This window comes from Trachurus japonicus, chromosome 13 (assembly GCF_045865225.1).
Source record: "Trachurus japonicus isolate A0001 chromosome 13, Traja_1.0".
NCBI lineage: Eukaryota > Metazoa > Chordata > Actinopteri > Carangiformes > Carangidae > Trachurus > Trachurus japonicus.
In genome coordinates, this window is record NC_140919.1 from 11,484,017 (window position 1) to 11,502,462 (window position 18,446).

Here is an 18,446-nt window from a genome sequence, read left to right on the forward strand (position 1 = left end):
CCCTTTGCTGTCTCGGCCCACCTTTCTAGTATAAGAATCTGAGCTTTACTGTTTGACCCTTAGAATGGAGGTGGACTCATGCACTTATGTTGTGATGACAAATCTTTCCTCGATCGAGCCTAAATAAACTCCTTCAGCATAAGACATCCAGGACTCTGGTACTTCTATACATGGAGCGGGTAAGCTCGGTGCTGCTGCCATGTGGTGTCACCATGTTTTTACGTTCAGTGGCAGCGTGACGGTAGGAAACCACGGAAACTCAGCGGAGACACCGGAGCTGTCGGCTCAGGTGGAGGTGGCGTCTGTGAAAAGTCACCGCGGTAACGCAGTGAGGAGGAATGAAGCGTTACACTGATGCTGCATTCACCTGCAGTCGGGCAGACGGTCGTCGCTAACAAACCAGATGTCGTTTTAGTCACAGAAGTCCAGAGAAAGCCGGTAAAACGTGGGTCAGGTAAACAATACGACATCGCCATGACAACATATTGTCACGTGTATTGTTTTGCCTCGTGCTGACGGACCACTTGTTTACATAGAGGCTTGTTTATGCCGTTACGTGCAGCGGCTGTCGTCCATCTGCCATCTGCCCAATTTCATGTGAATGCAGCATGAAAAATACGATTGAGTTGCTTGCGATATACAACCGCAGCGCTAGATGGGAGGAATTCTTACACAATGTACCTTTAAGTAGGTTAGTTCATTCATTGAATCTATCATTTTCAGCGAACGTTGAAGATAAAACAACTCTTATTTTCGAACAACCGCCAAAACAAATTTACATGCAGTTAATGAAAAAAATTTAATTCTACCAAAAATCCTGTATGATTTCTTTTTTTAAACCCTTGTTTGTGTTATTTTGTCTTGACTTTTACTGTCATTATTTCAACAGCCTGAATTCTTTGACTCTTATGAACGACAGTGTAATCAGAAGCTGGACCTGTTTTTTGTTTGTGTTCATAGTCCAGGAGTCACAATCACACTGAGCTCAGATGATGCGCTTCCTCTTTCTGAACACACACACACACACACACACACTGATGTTACACTTACTGTCTAATATCTCACACATCTGGCTCCTGATCAAACATCTGGTTTGAGTTTTGAATGCGTTCAGCTCTTTTACTGTAAGACACTCGATTTTCCAAGGACATTCTTCCATTGTTGTTGTTCATCTCCTTCTTCATGAGTTACTTCAGGATCTCAGAGGAAAAACAGGAAGGAAGGAAGGATTTTAGTCTGTGGGAGTGTAAATTCTGCTGTGAATCACAAATTCAGAAATAACCGCACAGTAAAATAAACACATTCACTGAATTTACTCTGATGAAAACACAAGTGTTTGTATCACCGACCTTCCAATGAGCAGGAGACATGTATGTGTTGGGTTCTGTAGAGAAATCACGTATTTTTAAGCGGTTTAGTTATTGTTAATCTTAGTTTTGCAGGGACACAATAAAATCGTGGCCCGGGCTAATACAGTCATGTGATATTTATGTTATAATAAACCAAACAGGCTCAGCTCATTGTCAAGAAGTCGTCACTCTACTGTGTCACCCAGAAACTCTTCCTGTTGAAGCTGTTTTGTGAGTTTGTAGCGTGTTTGTTCATGTCTTAGTTTCCTTAAGCTGTGACAAGTTGAGTCACCATACAGCAGCCCATGGGTCCAAAGTTAAAGTGAATTTCATTGTCTTTTGAACTTTGTACTATTTACCACTTTAATCTCCCACTTTTATGACTTTTATCTCGTCAAATCACACATTTATTCTTGTATTAGTTCTTGAAATAGTTCAACTTCATTCTCAAAATGTAGCCTATGACTTTATTTTGAAATGAACTCTCAGAATTTCATAATCTTTCATTTTCCCTGAGTGGGTCACATTTGTAGGCTACTATAGACTGAGTCAAGCATTTCAGTCCACAGAGACAGTAAATGTAGAGAATGTGATATCCTATCTGACACAAAGGGAACCTCATAAAATCCAACAGTTTGACAGGCGACCTGTTTATGAGCAGAAATAAAACCTCAGTGAGCTCAGACAGGAACTTTGAAGGACTGATTTATAAGTAGTAGGAAGTTGTGGAGTCTGATGGACAGACTGCAGCCTGGACTGAACCCTGTGTCCGGTATCAACGCTGCTGTTATCAGGCCACTGAGCAAACACCTCCTCCTCTTGTCTGTCCGGTGGAGAAATCGAAACCTATCCGTCGGATAAAGGCGTTCACTCGCAGGGACTGTACAGTAAGTTTCTAAGCCCCATCACTTCCTGCAGCGCAACAGAACCTGCAACACTTCACCCTCCTGCATCAATGGCTTTTAATCAGCAGTCTCCGTTTTACAACCCGGTAAGTGTCAAACAAACCTTTGTGCATTATATTTACAGTAATGATGCGTGTTCATGTTAATCAGGAAATGGAAACTTCAATCGCAACAGTTTCCAGCGCGGTTCTGCTGCTGCTGTCTGCCCGCAGCAGAGCGTCAAATAACGGACTGACCTCAGCCTCCCCCCGGTGTGTCCCCCCCCAGGTCTGATAAACAGTAAATAAAGAAGCGGACTAGATTTGATGTGTCACCAGGATCTGATCTAGAGTCCGGCTCAGGTTTATGTCCTATATGTTACAGTTTTAAAGAGCTATTGTTATTTATGTCTTAAGTCCTATAATAATAATAATAATAATTTAAAAAAATAGGCTAATAGGCTAGAAGAGCTGTGAATCATTAAAAAAAAAGACAATTGTGTGAACTTCTGCTTTCTCAATCTGAAGTTAAACGTAAACGTTGTTTTTGAGGAAGAAACGTTGAGAAACTGTAACATGAGACCGTCTGACGTCATTCTGACTCCAGAGCCGATGGTTTACACTGTAAAAACTAAATAAATGCAGGTATTTAAAATAAACTCCATAAATCAACTTGATAGGTGCCGAGATGAAATAAGATGGATACAATACTGTTGTTAAAAAACAAAGAAAGAGTCAACAGCGCCATCCAGCTGTGCAGCAGGTGTAAAAACCAGATGTTACAACACAGAGTCGTGTCGTCTGCAGAGAATCCCCTTCACCGGCTCCATCCATGGAGGTCTGCAGGAGGGGAAGACCATCACCGTCGGTGGACGAGTCCTACCTGGAGCAGACAGGTGAGTCAGACACGTCGTCATCATCGTCATAGACTCACTTTACTTCCTGTCTCAGCTGTCACTCGTAACATTTATAGTTCATTATAAAGAAAAAAACATTTATTTTGTGTTTTTCTTTTCTATTCAACAACTCTCGTCAAAAATAGATCACAACAATAAGAAAATCCTGCATTATGTTTAATCAATAATTAATTGTTAAGTGTTAATGTCGCTTTAAGTCCTAATCTTAAGAGAGTTCCCTGATAGAGGAAAAAAATGATGTAATTGGTAATAGTAATAACAATAGTTTTATTCAAATTCCAGGTGTATCAGAACATACACAGCCATATACAGTCACACATACATACAGAGTCAAACAAACAATATCGACAATAACGATTCAAAGATTTTTATTGTCAATTCTCTTCATGTCCAGGACACACAGAAGAATTAGAAATACATTTCTCTCACTTCACACCTAAAATAAATATTATAGATTTTAATTAAATACTCTAGAAAAATAAAATCTAATATAAAATCATATGTACATCAGTGGCGGTAATGCAAAAGTGTAGCAAATATTAATGTTAAAGTAAGTCAATAATTGATAATTAATGATTCATATCAAAGGTTTCCTGTTTTATTTCCTTGTAAGAAGAATGAGAATTATTGGTAATTCATTTAATATTTATGACAATGAGCTGATTTTCCTGGAGCTTTTGACTGCATCATGGACTTCATCAGCCTCAGTTGTTATGAAAATGGATCAATAATTGAGCGTCTTGTATAATAAAACACAACATTAGTACATGTGACTGACTTCCTGTTGTGTTTCTCTGCAGGTTCTGTGTGAACCTTCAGTGCGGCTCCAGGCCCAACGCCGACATCGCTTTCCACTTTAACCCGCGGTACGACAGTCACCCTGGTTACGTGGTGGCCAACAGCTTGCAGCACGGCAGCTGGGGCAGCGAGGAGAGGAACCAGAAGACGCCGTTACTGGCCGGCGCCGCCTTCACCATCATCTTCACCGTCACCAGGGAAACGTACCAGGTCGGTGCCGGACACACACAGGAGTATAGTAACAACATGATGTTCACATGTGTAACCTCTTATTTAAGATCATGTAAATCCAGATGTGGCTTTATTATATTATTATTATGACTCTGCAACATCTGATTTATTTATAGATGAGTTTAATTCATTTATTGACCAAAGAAAACAAAGAAAGTGCCAAAGCAAAATCTCAAATCTTGAATGAAAACGGGCGTAAAGAAGATATATCTGATATAATCTTCTCTCTCTCTCTCACTGATTCTGATGAATAATAAAATGAAGTTAAAGGGATAGTTCAACATTTTGGCAGATTGGCGCATTGCCATAATAGTCATAGCAGTAGGTTCATTACCTTTAATTGTCGGTGCAAGCTATTTTTAGAACGGCAGAGCAGAGACGCGAGCTGCTCAGAGCTACGCTACGGAGGCTCATGGGATTTCTTGGTTTCCCTCATCAAACTCATCAAATACACAATCCAACAACTCCAAAACGCTCTGGTGGACAAGTTGTGACCTGCACATTCACCACGCTATGAGATAATAACACAACGTTATGAGACAGAGTTGTTTTAGAGGGAAATACAGAGACTGCTTAATGAAAAACTGCCCCCAACAAGAATGCGCATCAGCTGTTTTGCATGAATTTCCCACTAAAACAACTCTGTCTGGTAACGTTCTGTTATTATCTCATAGCGTGGTGAATGTGCAGGTCACAACTTGTCCACAAAAGCGTTTTGGAGTTGTTGGATTGTGTATTTTCAAAGCCGGCTAAACGAAGGGTAAGCAGGGAACCTTTTCTATCAAATTTCTGCACATTGGAGACTACTAAATTAAATTGTCTGAATAAGGTAATCCTAACATCCCTAAAACTATTTTGAGAAAAAAAAAAAAGCTGTGTTTCATACCATTAAGAGAATTGTCTTGTTGTATACTGAATGGTCACATATAAAGTATTAAAACACATAGCCTCACGTGCAAGTTTTTGAAGACCACTAAGGGTTGTCTTTGAAAGCTTATATCATATAAACAAGTGTCCTAGCCTAGCTGTTCTTGAAAGACGTAAAACTCATTACTTGAATGGAAAACCACTAAGGGTTGTCTTTAACACTTATATAATATATAAGTGTCCAAGCCCAGCTGTTTTTGGAAGACGCAAAACTCATCACTTGCATGGAAAACCTCTAAAGGTTGTCTTCTAAAATTCATAAGGACATTTTAATACCGGGAATGTGCCCGATGCCGCAATGAGGCGATGCCGCAATGAGGCGATGCCGGGAACAGGAATGTGCCGATGCCGCAATGAGGCGATGCCGCAATGAGGTGAAGACTACTATTAATTAGTAGTGTTGTTCCAGTTAATCAATAAAGTCAAATACTTTATGAAGACACAGGGATAACTTTGTTATTTTTCATATTAGGCCTAACTGTGGGGTGGTTTCCTACTTGATGATCATTTGATTGTGTGAGTGTTGTGATATCGAGCAGTCGAGACTGATCGAGAATTCCTTCACTGACACAGATCTCAAGTAGTTCTGTATTGGGGGGCATTGGAATAGGGTAAAGGGAAACTTTACTACGGTGTGGCAGAGCTTGGTGAATTAAAACGAGTGATTAGACTGGGAGAACCCCCTGCGGTCAAGCGCACGGAGTAAAAGACTCTGTGTAGAAGCTTCTTGATCGGGTCCTCACTCGGACATTGTGTCATTCACCCTTATCTGTCTAAACACGTGTAATACTATTTAAAGATGTCACAGAAAATTGTGGATAAGTGGAGAAATTGTAAACCCGGCTCTCTGGGGCTGGTACTGTATGAAACAATAACAAGATGGCAAAAGAAAGTCCCAAGGGACCAGGAAAAGAAAGCCATGGACAGATTTGTAGACTGGACAAGGGACATGCAAGATAAGAGAATGTTTAAAGACTGTGAAAGCGCTCCGCCTACACTGAGTGAATGCACCATGTTTACACACATAGTCGCTCACATATAGGCTGCTATTTTGCAATGAAGACCTGCTTACGCACAATATTTGATTTAGGTGATTGTTGATATGAATGATTTATATCAAAAGGGGGATACATAAAAATATCCTGCCTGGTTGTGTTACATCTTAAAGAATGTGGTCACCTGCAGTTTGGGGGCCTGCTGGGATGGCTACTGCCAGTAGATGTGATACAATACAGGGATAACGTCCCTACTTCTATTTGATTGACATAATACAATCATGTCAAAAGGGGGATTGTTACAATTGGACATGTTCTGGGACGTTATGGACTCTGTTTTTATACTTCAATGACGTCATGTATGTTTTGAGATATCGTGTGTTCCAATTTAGTACTTGAACGCACATAACCTGATGTGTGTGAACATGAAGCCAGATATTGTGACTCTAGCCTGATAACCAAGGACATAATGTAACTGCTGAGTTCTCTTAGTCTGTCAGTTAGGTCTGTTGCATTAGATACACGCCTGAACAACAACACACACATCATGTTGCTTATCACATTCTGAGAGCATCCAACCTCTGTACGGGGCAGGCCCAGCCCAAGAAGATAAATGTGACCCATTTCCTGAAATCTGGACTCACTCCTGACCGAGATCTTGCGAGAGCTCTGTCACATTGAGTCCAGCGCTGATTTACTTTATCTGTGACCTGAGTAAACACTACTACTTTTGTACGAAAGACTTCTCTGGTTTGTTCTTGGGCTTCCAATACAAAGAATCGGGACTGACAATTTGATGAGTTTGATGAGGGAAACCAAGAAATCCCATGAGCCTCCGTAGCGTAGCTCTGAGCAGCTCACGGCTCTGCTCCGCCGCTCTAAAAATAGCTTGCACCGACAATTAAAGGTAACGAACCTACTGCTATGACTATAGGGATTATGGAAATGGGCCAATTTGCCAAAATGTTGAACTATCCCTTTAAAATTAAAATGGCCGCAGATCAACACAGCTGCACTTTTGATTGAATTCCCTCGACATTCTGGCTTTAATAGTTTTTTATCAAGTTTATTTTATCAGGACAATACATGTCGGCGTTGTTACATACATGCTGCTCTACCTGCTTTTTTAAATCACCCCTCGGGGACTAATAAAGTTCTTTGAATTTGAATATGAATTTGAATTTAATCAAAGTGCAAATCGATGCAGTGTATCCTTGTTCCTAGTTTTGCTTTTAGGAAACATGATGCATGGTACAACAGGCATGAACAAGCAGTTAAATAAATGCGTAAACTCTGAACAGTGAAGTGGACAGAGATGAGCAGATCGATGGCACTGTAATGACTACGAATAAGAATAAAAAACATAAACCAAAATCAACAAACAAAACAAAAAGAATATAAATATGCTTTTAGTTTGTAGATTTTTTCTTTTTAGTCGTAGTTTTGTCTTTGTTGGAAACTTTGGAGAGATTTTAGAGAAAGAGCACCTTAACTTGATGGAGTAAAATCAGGAGTCAAGTCAAGGTTTTATTTGTCATTTGTGCACAAACCAAACAGTCCAGGCACAAGGGAGTCACTCTAATAAGACAGAAAAAGGCACATCTATAATCTCTAATAAAAACTTATATAGTGATTCAAGTACTTTTTATTAAAAAGTACTTGAATCAACCACTAGTGGCAAAGAACAAACCTGTTACATTGATTAAAACACATGCACATTGTAAACATGAAGTCATGGGGGGATACTGCACATGCCAGAAAATATATAACCGAGTGACGCACTGCAAAAACTCAAAATCAAAAATCCAAGAATATTTGTCTTATTTCTTGTCAAAATGTCTCATTTCTAGTCAAAACTAATCTCTTTCCACTTAAAATAAGACTCATCACCTAAAAATTAACTTGTTTTTAGATCTAACACTTGTTTCACACAAATTTTCACTTGAAATAAAATCTGCCAGTGAAAGCAAGTTTTGGTAGGAAGAAAAACTTGCTCCGCTATCAGATTTTTCAACGTATTTCCAGTGAAAATATGCTTGAAAGAAGTAAAAAGTGTCTAAAAACAAGCCACTTTTTATGTAAAGAGTCTTATTTTGAGTAAAATGAGTTTTGTTTTGACTAGAAATGACATTTTGACTAGAAATAAGACAAATATTCTTGGAAAGATATTTGAGTTTTTGCAGTGCAAGTGAGCGGTTACTGCACAAGAGTTATGTGCATGTTAATATTTTATTTCTAAATGATATTATTTATGTGCCAGATGTTTTTCTTTCTCCCTCTGAACTGCTCTCTGATGTTCTCTGGTTTGCAGGTGAACGTCAACGGGCGCCACTTCATGGACTTCAGACACCGCGTCCCCTTCCAGCAGGTCGACACCGTGTCCATCAGCGGGAAAGTTGAAATTTCCTCCATCGCCTTCCAGAGCCCGGTGGTGAGGAACCGAGAGATAAAGTGGTGTTGATGTGAGAAACACGGAAATCTGAGACATTTTGTTTTGTTTTTTCTTTCTGTGGACAGACGGCGTTTCCTGCTCAGCCTGCTTTTGCGGCGCAAGTAGCCTACCCCACCCAGGCCGGCTACCCCACGGGGCCGGCCTTCCCCCCTCAGCCCGGGTTCCCCTGCCAGCCTGGGTTCCCCGCCCAGCCCGGGTTCTTCCCTCAGCCCGGGTTCCCCGCCCAGCCGGGGTTTCCTCCCATGCTGGTGAGTATCAGGTCGTGTGAGGTCGCGGCTCTGCAGACCGTGTGTTACACTGCAAAAACTCAAAATCTTACCAAGAATATTTGTCTTATTTCTACTCAAAACAAATCTAATTCTACTTAGATTAAGACTCATCACATTAAAAAGCAGCTTGTTTTTAGACACGTTTTACTTCTTTCAAGCAGATTTTCACTTGAAATAAGTAGAAAAATCTGATAGTGGAGCAAGTTTTTCTTTCTTATTACAAGCACAAAAAACTTGCTTTCACTGGCAGATTTTTCTACTTATTTCAATTGAAAATGATCTGAAAACAAGTAAATTTTTTCGGTGTTGAGTCTTATTTTAAGCGGAAAGAGATAAGAGAGAAGAGTTTTGACTAGAAATGAGACATTTCGACAAGAAATATGACAAATATTCTTGGAAAGATTTTGAGTTTTTGCAGTGTACAGATTTTTCTCTGTGTGCACGACACCGAGGCCTTGTTCACACCGCCACTGAAAATCAGAGTTTTATCAAATCCGGATTGTATCTAGTTGCTTTTATGTTACAGATTGATTTTAAAATTCTTCCTTTAAAGTGTTAAAAGAAGTTATGGACCTGTGATCAGTGGACGAGTTTTTACAGAGTGTTTGAGGTTTTGTGGTGCAGTATTTGTTTCTTACTCCAGTTTCACAATGTGTTTGAGTCTCTGTTTTTAATTCCTCTATGTTTCTTTCTGTAAAGCACTCAAGGTACTGAACTGACAATACTAAATATGTTGTCATGGCAGCAGTGCCTCCAGAAAACCTTTGCAAACCACCAAAGTGCAGAAACACTAGAGACTCCAACATCCAGCTCTCTATAAATCAACAGTTTATTCTGACTCCAACAATCCGTCTTAGTCGAGTTAAAAGTTCAAGCTGCTCACATTCTCATTTCCTATCAATCAATCAATCATTCAAACTTTATTTCCGTATCGCTTTTCACACAATTAAAAAAGCAACACAAAGTGCTTTATATAATAAAAACACCCAACCTCCCCTAAAATATGACATAAAACAAAACCAGGGAATGTGTACTTAAAGCAGGAACTGAACAGAGGAAATGATGTGATGAAGTTGTTGTTCACAAGATACAGAGAAAAAAGTAAAAAAGAAACTAAGTGTAAAAGTAACAATAATAACCAACTAAAACTGGTAGATATTAAAGGAGTAAAACCATAAAAATAAGCAGAAATATACACCGCAACACTGATTATGTATTCATGTGGCTCAGTGTTGTATGTGTGAAGATGAATTTCCCTTATGGGACAATAAAGGCATTATATTCTATATAGGAAGTACAGTAATAAACAATACATAAAAGAAGAAGTGAGACCTAAAGGTTCAGTAGGTCTTTAGTTTGCTTTCAACGCTCTCTGCTCCTCTCAGGACTGTCTGCTCCACAGACCATAATAATCACATGGTGATTGTTCTCACCCTCTGGTGTTAATTAACCACAACCAGAGGAGAGTTCATAGCGTAAAACCAAATCTGATAGACACAGTGTTGGGCAAATTACTCTGGAAAAGTTATTTAATTACTAACTAATCTAATTACTATTTTAGAAATGATAACGTTACGTTACTCTGTTATTAAAAAAATAATCAACTTATGTCCAACACTGCTGATAGATAGCTGCAACCAAGACCAGTAAGAACTCTAAAAACAACAATTTTTGCTCTCGAGTCCAGAATTGAGACTTAAAACTCAGTCATTCTTGATGTGGACGTTGTTAACTCGTCATGTAATCTGTGTAGGTTTCGAGGCCGGCCACATACAGCAGAACACTACATTAGGTTGCATCAATAAATGATCAATAATCATGATATGACATTATGATATGTAAGTAAATTCTGCGTACCACTACTGACCTAGGGAGCTGTCTTGTATTGTCTGTGTACTGTTGTGTTGTGTATCTGTTTGTATTTTTTATTTTATTTTACTTTATTTTTTGTGTTTTATGTTTTATTTGAACATGGATTATATTATGAGACGTAAATTGCATTGATACATTGTAAAGATGTTGTATGGACCCCAGGAAGAATAGCTTTGGCATTGCCATAGCTAATGGGGATCTGAATAAATCAATCAATCATTACCTGTGACTCTCCGTCTCTGTGCAGACGGTCCCATACACCAGTGTGATCAGTGGAGGGCTGTCGCCCGGCAGGACCATCACCATCCAGGGGGCGATTCACCCCAACGCCTCAAGGTCTGACTTCCACTTTACACCTCAACTCAACTCTCACTTTATTTATATAGAACATTTAAAAACAACCTCAGCTGCTCAAAGTGCTGCATAAATACAACATAATGCAGTGCCAGCAAATATAAATAACAGTAGACACTAAATCAAGGTAAAAATACAAATCAAAACCCAGTTAAATATAAAATATCATCATCATCAACTTGTATATTTGTACTGATTGAACTAACAGATGCACAGACGTTGTACATTTTGTTTATTACACACAGTAACTGGGACAAAATGTATATTATTTAACATTTAATTTGAAGTTTCATATAATAATAATTGTTAGAATAAAACTACAGGATTTATTGATGACAGACAGAAAATCATACAAAGTGATTTAAGTTGATTGTTTTTGTTCATTAAAGCTCCAATCCTCCATTTATCAAATGAATAACTGGAGTTATTCGTTTGATGAAAACGAATAACTCCAGTTATGAACGCTTGATGCCGAAATGCGTCATTTTAAACATGTGATTGTGACAATGCCAGATTAATTAAAGGCATTTTTATTTACTCAAGAGAGTGCCTTGGAGTTTTTCTTTGTTTTTCCGAATAACTAGAGTAGTTGAGCAGAGATTCTGGTATTCATGGCATATGGCAACAATTAGAGAACCGTATTGACCAACAGTATTTTTTCAGTCGAAAAAAGTCTGAAAAAGATTAACTCATCAGAACAACAACAGTCTCAGTTCAGATCAGTGGGCGCTGCTGCTGCGATCTACCAGTTATTATTTCACTGATACTGAAAACATGACTTTAAAAATACTAAATTTTTCTTTGATTTTGTCTTAAAAAAAAGTACTTTTCCAAAAACAGGCCTTGAAAAAGGGGGGTCGTCTTATATCAGGGTCAGTACGGTAACTATTGTCCAATCTGCCTGTGCTTTAATTTCACTTTCCAGCAGCAGATGACAAACACTGATGATAGTTTTCCTCTGGATTTCTGTGGAAGTGAAGGAGTCATGTGACGTGTGATGTCACTTACAGGAAAACCAGGAGTATGTTGGATCCTGTAGTGGGAACAGCCTGGTGAAACTTTCTCCTGCATGTTGAAAATGAAGAAAAAAACAACAACAAAGCATGTGGTGACATGAAACAGCAGGGACAGGAAGTGACTGGCGTGTTTCCAGATTGTGAGGAAAGACTTGTTGGATAAAAAAACAAAAACAAAACAGAAATCCTTCAAACTAACTGCCAAACACAGTTTCTTCTGTTTGTCTCAATTTATGACATTTGCAGCTAAACCCTTAATTTGATATCTGCAGGCGTTGGGCGGAGGCCGTCGGGGATGTGCAGGGAAAAGATAAAGAGAAAAGAGGCGGCTGTGATGAAACACAACCCTGAAAACAAATGATTTTACAATGAGATAGAAAGACTGAGTCAAATTTGAGTATAAAGAGATACCAGGGTAGAAAATGACATTTTTTCCGTGAAGTTTCCTCCCACCCAGATTATATAACACATCTGCTTTTTGTCGTTTTAATGCCAGGATTCACTGAGGAACACTTGAATGTGTTTTAAATTGAGCATTTGAGTCTCTAAGTCATTCATCATCATCATCATTTGTTGTTGAAAGTGAAGTCGAGATGTTCTGACTCTTACTTTGGAAAAAAAAACAAAAAAACACCGGATCCTTCACTTCCTGTAACACAACTGCATGGATATTGTTCATAGACCCCCCCACCCCCACCCTCCCTCGGCCTGGTTAAGCCAAAACTGTCTCCAGTTTTAATAGATGGTTGAGCCATATGCCACATGGCTGAGTCACATGGTTCAACTCCCCACTGTTTCCTGCTCCGTCTTTCCTCTCGTCTCCTCCGGCCTCCGTCTTATAAAAGGTGCAAATTACTTTTTTCCAACCCGACAACATAAAAATACAGAATAAGTTTGCATGTTCATGAATCATGTCCCTCCCTCCCTCCCTTACTATCCCGGAGAATCTGAAACAGAAACTAGAAAAAGCATTTCCAAGAATGGAAATGGTGTGAATGCTGAAAGCAGCTGAACGCTATTGCTGAAGCAATGCTGAATTAAGCTGAAGAAATCATTGAAACGAAGTTGAATTAGCTGAAGAAATGTTGAAAAAGTCTAACGTTGAAGCTGAAACATATAACTTGAAGATTAATGCCTTTATGAGGACGAAAAGCAGTAGAAATGTTAAAAAGGTAGAAGAAAATGCAAAAATCCTGCATGTTAGTTGAAATCTGCAGCTAGCTGATCAGGAAGGAAAACTGATGAACCAGCAGTAACATAGCTGAAGCAACAAGTGACAATAGATTAAAAAGTAGGAACATGTACTGGAGTGTGTAGAGTGCAGGCGAGCGCACCTAGACCTGTTTGTGTTCATTTTCAATTTGGATTTGCGCAATTTGTGTTGTTTTTCACATTTCTTTGACACCCATAACCATCTATAAACTGGGAGAATAGTGATTTCATCTACCTCAGAAATGGTGATGATGCAGCATTTATCTTATTATTTTTTTCCACTGGACGTGTGTGTGTGTGGGAGAAACTTCCTAAGTATAAAGTATGAGGCGTCTTACGATCAGAGGGGCCAAAGGACGAGCATCAGAGTAATGTTTGGGAAGGGGAGTGTCCTCTGCTGCAGGGTGAGGGTTGTACTGCAAGTTTAACTCCAGAGACTCTGCAGGGAACTTCTCCTGCTCCTCTACAGTATGTGACATGTTGTTGTCTGCTGTTTGTGTTGACGCCGTCCTCCTCTTCCTCCTCCTCCTCTGTGTGTTTTCCCTCTCAGGTTCCACGTGAACCTGTGTTTCCAGTCGGGCATCGCGCTGCACTACAACCCTCGGTTCAGTGAGAACACGGTGGTGAGGAACACCAAGCAGTGGGAGCAGTGGGGCTCCGAGGAGCGAGGGGGGGGCATGCCTTTCCGCCAGGGGCAGCCGTTCTCGGTACGATCTATCTATCTATCTATCTATCTATCTATCTATCTGTCTGTCTGTCTGTCTGTCTGTCTGTCTATCTATCAGTAACACTTTATAACAGCTACACACTACATTAGTTAAGCATTAATAAATAAATAAATAAATACTGAATTCATCATTTATAACACATGAATACTCATTAGTATGTAGTTTATAAACGCAGTTAAAATGTTTTACTCATCATTGATAAGTCTGTAGTTATAAACTACATACTAATGAGTTTTCATGTGTTATAAATTCAATAAAAAAGAATTCAATATTTATTAATGCTGAACTAATGCTTAATAGTGTGTACTTCTATCTATCTATCTATCTATCTATCTATCTATCTATCTATCTATCTATCTATCTATCTATCTATCTATCTATCTATCTATCTATCTATCTATCTATCTATCTATCTATCTATCTATCTATCTATCTAATCACTCTCTCTGACCATGTTGTCGTGTCTCTGTCCATCAGTTGACCATCTGCTGTGAGAATAACTCCTTCAGGATCGTGGCCAATGGGAAACAGGCTCACACCTACCGGCACCGCGTCACTCCGCTCCACCAGATCTCCAGTCTGCAGATCGAAGGAGACGTCACCCTGAGCCAGGTGCTGGTGTGAAGGACCTGGACCTGGACCTGGACCTGGACCTGGAACATCTGGACCTGCAACATCTGGACAGCTCAACCTCAGCATCGCCATAAAACCACAGCAGCTCCTGTCTTTACCAGTAAATTAAGGCCAGTTTTGGTGTTTTAATGGATATCACATATTTACCTTCTGTCTATTCACCCCACAATAATCTCTTTTTTATTATCATTTTTATTTTATTTTTTGAGGTCAAACATAGAAACATCTGGATTACACATGTGGATTTGAGAAATTATTGCACTGTTGTGAAACTTGCTGTTTAATCACTGTTGCTTTTGAAACAATGAATTATTAAACTTGTCACAACAGGCGTTAAAGGTGTGATGAACTGTTTCCTGCTTAAAATCTGATTTTTTTTTTTTTAAATCAAAGACAAAGCAGCCGCTGTAGAAAACTAAGTTTTAAACAAGAAAATGTATTTTTTACTTATATGATTCACAACTACGATAATTAATACATTGTCAGTGAGTTTACAGCAGTTTGTAAGACAGCAGCTTTTCTACATGCCATTCATTTCTAAACTGTGTGAAAAACAATAACTTTCTTTTGTCATTTATTACATTTCAATGTCTATTTATGAAGAATTTAAAGTATTTTCAATGCAAAAAAAAGAAAAGAACAATGAATCCAGCTGCTAATAGACGTGAGAATCCACTACTGGGAATAAAATAAATGAGAGATAAGGATAATATTACAGGATTCACACTCTTAAGTTGATCCTATCTGTGTGTAAAACAGCTCCAGCCAAGAAGACAAGTCAGAACGAGGCTGTCAGCAGCTTCAAAACCCACTGATGTGAGGAAACCAATGAGCTGCAACCGGGTGGAACAAGGTTTAAACAAATCGTGGGTGATGTGTTTTAGCAGCACCAATCCACTGGCAATCAAAAATGCATGTTGTAATACATAAAACACACAAAGCCAGTACAGATAAGAAGAGTAGACCCAAACTTTCCAACAGCCACCGTCTTACTGCCACTTTAAACCAATATCTAGGTCTAATCGATGACTAATCCACACCAGTGAGCAAAGACTTTGCTGTTTTAAATGTCATAAAGTCATAAAGTAACCTCTAAAATAAGAGGCTGTGGTGTCATAGTTAATAGCCTACCACAAACTAATCTAAGTTTGAGCATTTTGGGTCACTATGTCCTCTGCTGTGTGTGTTTACCCTCCAACGCCTCTAAAACGATGGAGATGAAGCAGAAACAGAAATGTGAGGGGAAACAAAACAAAGAGCTCATAAATCTGAAGTTTGACTGATGTGCATCGTTTCCTTCTGATGTAAAACTGTAAGTGACTTTGACTTGTGCAGCATGAAGAATTGGAAGTGAAACTCTGATGCATGAGCAAGTGTTTACTGCCACCTAGAGGTAAAACTACAGACAACCGTCTGTGCTGCTGCATCGACTGTCAAAGGAAGAATTTGACATGTTTTTCCAAGTTAAAAAAAAGAAAGGAAAAGTTAAATCAGTGTTCTTTAGACCAACCCTAAACTATCAAACTTAACCTGGGTGTATGTTAACAGTGTTTATTGCTTTACCTTTACACCGTGGACTAGTTTAACTCATGGTTCTGAGTGAAAAATCTCAACAATGGCATTAGTGAAAATGTAAATTACCACAAAATGCTGCCCCCTGCTGGTGTGAACTGTAGGTCCTCTACTGAACATGTATCTTCAGAGGAAGATGATGTGAATCTGGAGACAATAAGCAGCAAAGGTCTCAAGTCTATGGAGCTTGTTTCCATCAGTGAAACAAAATAAATATCCCTGAGGTAAGTCATAGTTACATAATGAGATAAAAAAGAAATCATAATTATGGTGACCAGAGATCTCTATTTGCTGCCACTTCAGCCTCATCAGTTTAAAGCAGAAGTAAGTGGTCCGGTCGTTTTCGCTAATGCTGCGTTCCAGGCAGGCTTTTGAAATCGTAAATTACAGCTTCAAGTCACACCTTACGACTTTGTAGCGTTTCAGGCAACCCACTCGTGTTTTTCCGACATGTTTTACCGGTGAAAGTCACTATAACGGCCACTCGTAACTTCCGACCGGTGAACTCGTACCAGATCGAACTGGTACGACTTCACGGTCGGAAAAATACGAGTTTTCTTGAACGCACCATAACAGTCCTCGTCCCTACGTCGCCACATTCACGGCGTTCCTTGGCTGCACACACAGCCCTGCCTGCCGTTCTCTCTCCTCATTGGATAAAAACTGTAGGATACGAGAAAAGTTTTCTCTTCTGCTCAGAGCAGAGCAGAGTGACTGACAGACCCGTGTTTCAGACCAAACACTCTATGTAAGTGATTGCTGTCGGAAGATATAACTATTTAAGACTTATATTGACACAAATATATCACTTACTTCTGCTTTAATATTATGTATTTGACACCAGAGCTTCTTATCTCTCAAAATCCTTTCAAGAGTGCAGCAGCTCATTTCAATCCCATGTGAATTTACAAGCAAATGAAAGTATTTTGTTAGTTTTAAAGCCTCGTTTAAAGTTCTCCTTTCACAATCCATCTCTGTGTTAAATTGAATACCTCTCATACCAAAGAGCTGCTGGAACTGTTGTGCTCCAGAATTTCATAATTTTGACATTATATCTCATAACTTTATTTTTTTTATCTAATATTTTTGACTATTTATCTCTTAATTCAGACATTTAATCTCATAATTATGACTTTCTATCTCATAATTTTGACTTTATCTCATATTTTTTTCATCTCATAATTACCTTGAGGAGGATTATTTTCTTTCACTGGCGGAAACGTGAGCAGTGCTCTTGGTTTAGATCTTTTGGTCTGGACCTTCTTTATTCATAGAATGCCTTTAGATAATTTCTGTTGCTAGATAATAGAGCATAATAGAGAATAATGTTGCTGAGAGTATCAGCTTCTACTCTTTGTAAAGGAAGGAGCGAGTTGTTTGAACATAGATTGCCTTTATCTAATTAAAATCTCTGCACACTTGCAAACTCTCCTATATGGAAGACTCAGAATATCAGATTATTATGATTATTAATTTATTTATTCGTTATTTTTTATTATGTGCTGTATATGATATGATACGACACGCTATGAAATGATGATATTACATATGATGGAATTGCAACTGCCCACAATCATCACATATCATAAAATAGGAAATTCATAAAACAGAGAAACACTCTTCAAAAATAAAAACAAAGAACGGGGTGGGTTGAAAGAAGGAAACAAACACAAACGTGGCAGGTTACACAGGGTAAAGTGTATGATATGGGTGGATACGTCTAGAATTACTGTGTATTTGTTGATAGTCTAGATGTCTTGTCTTGTTTAACCCTTTAATAAGTTGATTTTTGTCTTTGTATGTTTTTTGTTGTTTTGTATTGTCATCACTTAATAAAAATAATCTGTCAGCTCTTTCAAACATGTCATAACAGCTGCCTTAGCCAAAGCTCTCCATGATCTGGTCACTTTCACCAGCTCTCTCCTGCATTGTTTAACTGTCTGTCATTGTTGTATTGTAGCTACCATGTTGTCCTATGGTCGCCTTGTGTCACTATGTTGTAGGCTATGTCAAATTAATTGTCACTATGTTTCACTGTTGCCTATGTCGGTGTCCCTCTCCCTTTTGCCCCCTAGGAGATCTTTCACCTCCTACCAGCCAGGCCATTGGCTAAATAGCCTAGTTAGCCTAGATAAAGGTCAATGAATGAATGAATGATGAAAAAGAGAGAGAGAGTCTAGATGGATTTGGGGGAAAAACTGTGCAAGAGTCTGCCAGTAGTGCATGTTTTTGAATTTG

The 18,446-nt window shown here is 38.9% G+C and overlaps 1 protein-coding gene across 1 annotated transcript; it reads left to right on the forward strand.

Moving 5' to 3' along the window:
- The first annotated feature begins 2,218 nt into the window (after positions 1-2,218).
- Positions 2,219-14,974, forward strand: LOC146975630 (galectin-9-like). The gene is made up of 8 exons (XM_085794823.1): positions 2,219-2,340; positions 3,040-3,128; positions 3,950-4,157; positions 8,412-8,531; positions 8,618-8,800; positions 10,941-11,029; positions 13,826-13,982; positions 14,481-14,974. The coding sequence occupies exons 1-8, from the start codon at positions 2,305-2,307 to the stop codon at positions 14,625-14,627; spliced, it is 1,029 nt and encodes a 342-aa protein (XP_085650949.1). The 5' UTR covers positions 2,219-2,304; the 3' UTR covers positions 14,628-14,974.
- Positions 14,975-18,446: the final 3,472 nt, after the last annotated feature.